The sequence below is a fragment of the Echinops telfairi genome, unplaced genomic scaffold, assembly GCF_000313985.2.
Source record: "Echinops telfairi isolate 266 unplaced genomic scaffold, ASM31398v2 ScPeMD7_7467;HRSCAF=8505_1, whole genome shotgun sequence".
NCBI lineage: Eukaryota > Metazoa > Chordata > Mammalia > Afrosoricida > Tenrecidae > Echinops > Echinops telfairi.
In genome coordinates, this window is record NW_022111368.1 from 11841676 (window position 1) to 11850045 (window position 8370).

At 41.4% G+C, this 8370-nt stretch overlaps 1 protein-coding gene across 1 annotated transcript in view; it reads left to right on the forward strand.

The window, feature by feature from the left end:
- Positions 1-8370, forward strand: part of F10 (coagulation factor X) — a 34310-nt gene that overhangs the window by 11838 nt on the left and 14102 nt on the right. The window contains exons 3-4 of the mRNA XM_013005088.2: positions 3711-3735; positions 5427-5540. Of these exons, the coding sequence (XP_012860542.1) occupies positions 3711-3735; positions 5427-5540 (139 nt within the window). The remainder of the gene's footprint in view (positions 1-3710; positions 3736-5426; positions 5541-8370) is intronic.

Genomic DNA, 8370 nt, shown 5'->3' on the forward strand with positions numbered 1-8370 from the left:
TAGATGGTGCCCAGCTATCACTTCAGGCCACTCTGAAAGAGATCACAATAGAAGGTCCTGTATTAGAGAAATATGTGGGACAAAACTCAAAATCAGTTTAAAATAACTATGATTGGGCTCTCTGGTTGAATAGAGACTAATGGAACCTCCAAGTCTATGGTCACCTTTCAAACCTGGAACTGAACTCATCTCAGTGACTCAACGTTCAGCCAAGCAATAGACAGACCTATCCAGTGAACAGTAATGCCAAAGAGATGCTACTCTAAAATAATCAACCATTTGAGATCAAAGGCACAGCACTTACCAAGCAATAGAGTTCAGAAGCCAAGAAGGTATATAAAAAGAAGGATGGATGGAAACACAGGGAAGAAATGGAATGAGCAGGTACACTGTGGTGATTGCAACAGATGGCATGACACACAAAAATATATATCAATTGTTTAATAGAAAGCTCTAGAGATTTTCATCCAAATCTCAATAGTTCTTTTAAAAACAGACAAGGTAGAGACTGAGATAAAAAACAAAAAATTCAACTGCCATCATGTTGATTCAAACTCATATTAACCCTATATGGTGTTTCTGAGACTATAAATCTTTACAAACGCAAATAGCCTCATTTGTCTTTCTCAGATTGATTGGTGGGTTTGAACTCCTATCCCACAGCACCGCCGGGGCTCCTTAAAGACTATGAGAAACATTTAAAGTACATATCTGACAAAGGATTTGTATTCAGAATATATCAAGAAGTCCCACAACCCAACAGAAAATAAATAAAAAATAAATAGATAAGCCACTCAATTTAACAGAATGGGCAAAAGGCTCTAACAGACCACTCACCAAAGAAAATACAGGAATGTCAAATAAGCTCATGACAAGATATGCAACATCACTAGCCATTACAGAAATGCTATTTTAAATTTTTTAAATTCTGTTGCAACACCGCTATGCACCTATAGAGCATTGATATATACCAAGTCCTAGAAAAGTTCAACAAGTGGAACTCCTGGACACTGTAGGAATGCAATAGGTCACACCCACTCTGCCAAGTAGCTCTACAGTTTCTTACTGAACATTGCTGTTGTTGTTCTGGCCATCAAGTCAGTTGCAGCTCACAGGGACCCAGTGCACAACAGAACGCAGTCACTGCCTGGTGCTGCGCCAGCTCACAATTGTTGCTATGTTTGAGCCCATTGGTGCAGCCTGAGTGTCACTTCATAAGATGAAAGGTTTTCCCCTTTTCATTAGCCCTCTACTTTTCCAAGTATACTGTGAGACAAAGTTTTGACGTTCTTAACAATATGATTCAGCAGCCCAACTTACCATAGGATTCAGCAAACCTTCTCCTTATATTTATCTTAAAACATGAAAACTTATGTTCACACAAAAACCTGTATCTAAATGTGTAGCAAAAGCAACTTGCTCTTGACTAATGAAAAAGGCTGATGGTCAGACCCACCCAGTGGCCCCAAGGAAGAAAGGCCTGGTGATTTGCAAGGTAATTTGCTTCTGTAAGCTGGCAGCTAAGAAACTCTTAAGGAGCACATTTCTCCTCAGATGCACATGGGGCTGCCATGTGCCAGGATAGACCTGACAGCAAAAGGTTTGGGTTTTGCTGTTAGCATTCATTGCAACTCTACTAATAGTTACCCCAAGTGGGAAATAGCACAAATTTCTTCTGTTGGGTGAATGGATAAACGAACGATGGTATGTCCATACAGTGGAATTCTGGTAATCAATGAGGAGGAACTAGTGATGTGCCAATGGCTTGGATGAATTACAAAGGCACTATGCTGAATCAAAGAAGTCAGTCTCTAAAGGTTACACAATGTATGCTTCCATTTATTTGACATTCTGAACAAGAACAAATCTGAGCTGCCTAGAAATAAGAGTGGAAATGAAAAGGGTTTGTCAAGGCTGGGAGAGACAGCATGAGGAAATTTCAGAAGGTGATGGAAGTGTTCAGTATCCTGATGGTAATAATTGTTACCCTAATATAGTCATTGAACATTAAAAATGTCCATTTTTCTATGGGATAATGTGTAAACAGCATTTAAAAAGTAAAGTAAAAGGCAAAAGATTTATACGATCTGAAGAGAAACCAGAGCCCTACAGGACCAGTGGTGTGAGTGGCGAAACAGGGAGGGTAAAGGGAGAGTGGGTAGGAAAGAGGGAACCGATTACAAGGAACTATATGTGACCTCCTCCCTGGGGGACGGACAACAGAAAAGTGGGTGAAGGGAGACGTCGGACAGGGCAAGATATGACAAAATAACTATTTATAAATTATCAAGGGCTCATGAGGGAGGGGGGAGCAGGGAGGGAGGGGAAAAATGAGGACCTAATGTCGGGGGCTTAAGTGGAGAGGAAATGTTTTGAGAATGATGAACAAATGTGCTTTACACAATTGATGTGTCTATGGATTGTGATAAGAGTTGTATGAGCCCCTAATAAAATGATTTTTTAAAAATAAAAATTAAAAATTAAAAAAATAAATAAATAAAAAGTAAAGTATGCAGTAGTGAGAGTTTTAAACTATGAGCACAATTAATATAATATGAGGTAAGTCTAAAAGTATTGCAACTAGGGTCTAATGCTTACCTGCATGAGCTTATTCTAAACAAAACATGTTTAAACATGCCTCTGTGGTCAGTGGATGACACAGATTGGCTCTCTCAGGTTTAGCCTTCTTTTTGTCTCATTAGGATGCCTTCAGAAAAGGTCCAATCAAAGCAGGGACCTCTGAGTGGATCTGCTTGATCAGGTAAATTCAAGACAGAGAGGTCAGCTCAGAAGGTTATGGGATTCCAAGAAGGTTGTTTATTGTGACAGGTGTTCGCAAAGGACACAGGACAACCATAGGAGCTTATTAGGAGGAAGTTTGAATGAAATTGAAAATTTCATTGATGAGAGAGAAAAAAAGGCCATGAAATTATGCCAAGGAATGTTTTCTTTTTAATCACAACATAATCCTGCTCCGCCTTCAAGGACAGCAAGGGTTGTCCTATAAGAATTTTGTTAGAAACCCTGACCTCATCCATCCAACAGCCTTGATCTTGCTTATTCAAACTTCTTTTTTGTTCCCCAAACTCAAAGAACATTTAAAAGGGACTTGAGTTGAATCTCTTGAGGATGCCAAAACTGCCATTTGGGCATGGTGTGACCTGAAAAGTGCATCCTTTGGCAGGGAAGGTTAGACAGACAGAAACACCACCTTCAGAAATATATAGCCAAATATGGAGGACATGTCAAGAGACAATAGCTTCATATTTTATAATATTTTGTTGAATAAACATTTCTGTAGTTTTGGAGCAATGCTTTTTAATCTATCCTCATATAGGGTTTTGATGCCTGGTTTTAAACTAATTGTCAACTAAAATTCTTTCAACTAACACAATGATTATTCACCAAACATCTGATCCTTCCTTGAATCTTTGACCCAAACATCTTAACTAGAAACCAGTCACTGATCAGCTGAAAGACAGCCAAGAGAGCAAACCCTTTTAATAAAATTGAAGTCACAGCTGTGCAGAAGCAGGTCAGAACAACTTTCTCATTTAAGTTGAATAATTTTCGAGCCATTCCTTCCAAAATGTAAATTTGGTTTGAGAGAATGTCTGCTTGGGCTGAGTTATGAGGTAGGTTGTAATTCTTATGGGTGTAAAGCATCTGTGTTTTCTCTGATGCATGTTTAAATCTATTTTCTCTTTTAGAATGAATTCTGGAATAAATACAAAGGTAAGACATGTTTTCTATTTCAATCATAAGTGAGAAGGGTTCATTAAGAAGTTAAATTGGGAAGAGAAGGTCTTTGAATTTTGAAAATATCTCCGCTCTGCTCCTGCTAAAATCTTACTTATTTAAAACTTTCTCTTTGGAGTGTTTCTATAATGGTTTTTGTAAGGCAGTCACACGCTTCTTGTTTTGTTCTTTACTTACATATATATGGTAAATAAGGGTTGAAGTCCATTCATTCTCATTTGAGGATAGCAAGTTCCATGATCTTTTTTATCCACATGTATCAGGCGCTATTGTTATTGTTATTATATGCCATCAAGTAATTTTTGGTTCATAGCTGACCTGAGTACAATAAAAAGAAACACTGTCTAATGCTGAGCCTTCCTCATAAGTCACGCTGTTTGAGAACATTGTTGCAGCCATTGTTGTCAATCCATCACATTGAGGGTCTTTTTCTTATTCCCTGACCCTCTCCTTTACCAAGCATGATGTTCTTCCTCAGGGACTGGTTCCTTCTGACCACATGTCTCACATTCTTCCTTCCAAGGAGCATACTGGCTATATGTCTTCCAAGACAGATTGATTTGTTCTTCTGGCAGTCCACGGGACTGTCAGTATTCTTCACCAGCACCATTTTCAAACGCGTCAACTCTTCTCCAGTCTTCCTCATTCATTGCCCAACTTTCACACCACGTGAGGCCATCAAAAAAGACTATGGCTTGGCTCAGGCACACCCTCGTCCTCAAAGTGACACCTTTGGTCTTCAACACTTTAAAAAGGCCTTGTGCAGCAGATTTGCCCAATGCAATCCACAGTGTAATTTCTTAACGGCTGCTTCCATGAACATTGATTGTGGATCTAAGTAAAATGAAATCTTTGACAACTTCGGTCTTTTCTCTTTTTTTATTATTATTATTTTTTTTTTTTAACTTCAGTCTTTTCTCTGTTTATCCTGATGCTATCTATTGGTCCAATTATGAGTATTTTTGTCTTCTTTTGGTAGAAACAAAAAATAGAATCTGAAATACTGAATCACCTAATCACGTAAACACCTCAATTTAATACATAGCATTACTTAATACATCGATACTTACAGCATCTGATGTAGTTATCAGATAGTTTTCATTTGGAGCCTTATTTTAATTTTTCCAAATGACAACCAGACAAGTCTAGATGAGATCGTATAGTTCCACCAAGAAACATGACGTCCATGGTATTACAAGGCATCAGCTTTCACATTCTCATTTTGCCCTAGAGTTATTGGGAAAGAGAACGCCTGGCAGCCCAGCTTGCCAAAGCCAAGCTCAGAAACAAGTGGTTCTGCCAGCAGGGCCGATGTGATCATCGGCTTTGAACCCCTCACTCTGGTTCAAACTACACTTTAAAACATCTCAGTGAAAGTCACAAAGCTCAATCAATGGTTCATGGAAAAGCTCGATCGTGGATGCAGTCAAGTGAGCAGAACTTGGCAGAACAACTTGGCACTTGGTAGGCCCAAGTGCGGGGCAGCACGTACCCAGCACCACCAAATGAAGTCCAGCTAGGAGACGTTGTTGGCCGGGGAGCTGGGAGCCAGTTCAAGTCCATTCAAGTCATCTTACAAATGTGTGCCAAAATCAACACAGCTCAGAGATTTCTAGCACAGTGGGAATCGTCTGCAAACTTGTGATTTCCTAATCCTCTCTTGGCAGATGGAGATCAGTGTGACAGCAGTCCTTGTCAGAATGAGGGCAAGTGTCAAGATGGCCTCGGGGAATACACCTGCACCTGCACGGATGGCTATGATGGCAAAAACTGTGAATTATGTAAGTTCCCATATCCAAACTGCACCTTAACATCAGAATTACTGGGAGTGAAAGGTAGGAAAGAGGGAAGAAGCTAAAATGCCTAACAAAACTGTATGGTATTGTGTTATTTCTAATGTGTAAAATCAAACATGTTCTCTATTATTGTTAGCCATTATAACAAGAGCAAAAAAAAATATGTCCTCCAAATCATTCATTCAGAGGTATAATGAGAGAGACATGAAAGAAAGTACAGAACATCCAAGCAGCAAGCCCAAAGCCACGAAGTGGATCCTGGCTCACAGCTCCCCTACAGAGCAGGGTACAACTGCTCCTGAGGGTTTCCAAGGTGGTAAATCTTCCCAACCTCATTTTTCTCCCTCAGAGTAGTTGGTGGGTTTGAACTGTCAACCTTTCAGTTAGCAGGCCAATGCGTACCCACAGGGGTCCTCAAACTTTTATACAGGGGGCCAGTTCACTGTCCCTCAGACCGTTGGAGGGCCAGACTATAGTTTAAATACAAACTATGAACAAATTCCTATGTACACTGGACAAGTCGGTTATTAAGCAGGACAGGCAGCAGCAGCAAAAACACCCAGCGGGCTGGATAAATGTCCTCGGTGGGCCGCATGTGGCCTGCAAGCCATAGTTTGAGCTGCACTCCACCATTTCACAAAGCATATGCTCCATCGTGAATACATAAACAGGACTGGCTCTCCTTATTTTCCTTTGAATAATAAATAATCCACATTGCTCTGTTAGTCATTCTCATGACCATAGGTAATAATTCTGTCACTTTCTGCATTACCTTTGTCAGCATGGAATAGTCAGTATTATCTGTTTACAAAAATTTAGTGCATTTCGTTAATTCTACATGGGAAAAATAAATCACTGAGCGTGTTCTCTAATTGTGGTGATTAGTTTTTTCATAAAAATTGGGGTAGGCCTCATTTCCTCTAAAGAGAAAGATTTGCATTTCTTTTAAATGACTTCATTTTATCATCTTTAGAACTTAGTCTTAAACTGACATTTCCCCCCAATGGGAATATCAATTATGTATCACTCCATTAAAAAAAAAGTCCAAAGTCATCTCTCCAGCACAACACTCTGCTAACTTATCAATGTCAAATGTGTCCCTGGGCTAGTAAGAATGTTTTCTAAAATTGGCATTTGCACTGTAATTATTTTTTTAATCAAAACCCAACAGGAGGAATACAGAGTAAACTGCCACAGGCTTACTATGAGTTGGAAATGCAATACTCAGTATATATGGGGAAAGGTTGGGGGAGTCTGGCTTTCTTAAACGTTTCCATGCAGTTAAACGTCAGGGCACTGTGCCAAAAGGTTTACGAAGTTCATCAGTCTTCTTTTGACCTTATGAGGTCATTTTTACCTCCACAACTTACAAATGAGAAACTGAGAACCATCGCCTTTTTAATTTAGTGGCTCAAACACACAACCAGTGAGAGGAGAGGTTGGTGTCTGAACTTAGGTGAGCCTGACTCCAGGACGCATGCTCCAAACCACGTCCCTGCCTGCACTTCCCTCGGTGGCAGGACTGGAGCCCAGTTCTCAGTTCATATTTTTTCAAGGCCTCGGACCAGCTGTGCTTGCCTCGTTGTGGGGTTTCTCAGGGTGCCCCTGCGGGAACTGGGGCCCAAAGAAGGACCTGGTCTCAGTCATGAGAGCCCAAGACAAGGCCTGGCACATAATGAGTGCTTAGTAAATTGGTTTCTGTTGGCAAAAATGAATAAATAAAGGAAAAGAATTGGACCTCACAGGGAACACCACCTAATTTCAGAGTACATAGGGCCAGAGTATGATCTACCACCACCTAATGTAACAGAGCCCTGGTGGCATAGTGGGTATGCATTGGGCAGTGATTCCTAAAGGCCAGGAGTTTGAAAGCCCAGCAGCTCCACTGGAGAACCACGGAGCTTTCTAGTCCTGTAAGAACTTAGAGTATCAGAACCCACATGGGCAGTTCTACCCTGTTCTATAGGGTCGCTCTGAGTCAGAGTGGACTCGATGGCCATGAGTGAATGTGGTCCCCAGGAGCCCTGTTGGTGTCACAGGTTACTCATTAGGCCGCTAACAACAGGTCATCAGTTGGAAACCACCAGATGCTCTGCAGACACAGACTAGGCTTTCTAGTCCCGGAACTATTTAGTGTATCTGAATCCCACCAGGGCAGTTCTACTCTGTTCGAGAGGGTTCCTATGAGTCAGAATGGACTCGATGCCATGAGTTTGTGTTTGGGACGGGGCCGGATTGCTTGTGGTTTGCATTAGTGTTGTAACCCCTCTAAGGAGTCAAGAAGGCCACTCTTAAGGCTACATGCCTCTGGGCTCCTCTGAATTGCACTTGCCACAGTAGTTCATGGGATTTGACTGAGGAAAAGGACTTCTCTGGGAAGGAATTTCCTGAGGTTAAACCATCTTTAAATATTGGGGACTGAAGTTGTGGACAAAAAAGATTTGCCTAGCTTCATAGTCATGGCAGTGAACCAGGACAGCCTCGACCCAAGCCACACACAAGGTTAGTGGTTAAGTCATTAGGGGCCCGGGTGGCTCAAATGGTTTATATCTAGCTGCTAACTAAGAGTTGGCAGTTTGAACTGCCCAGCAGTGCTGTGGAAGAATGCCCTGGCAGGAGAGACTGGAGCACATCCTGGCCCACCAGACCTTGAGGACGATGACCCAAAATAGAGCAGCCAGTCCACAGAGAGGACCACATGGTCAGCCCTACTATGAGATGTGATGCCCCTCACTGACCCAAGGCCCTGCGGGAGACAACACCAGTGATACAGTGTGGAAATTGCGCCTGATCTGACCCCGCCACACTGAGGCAA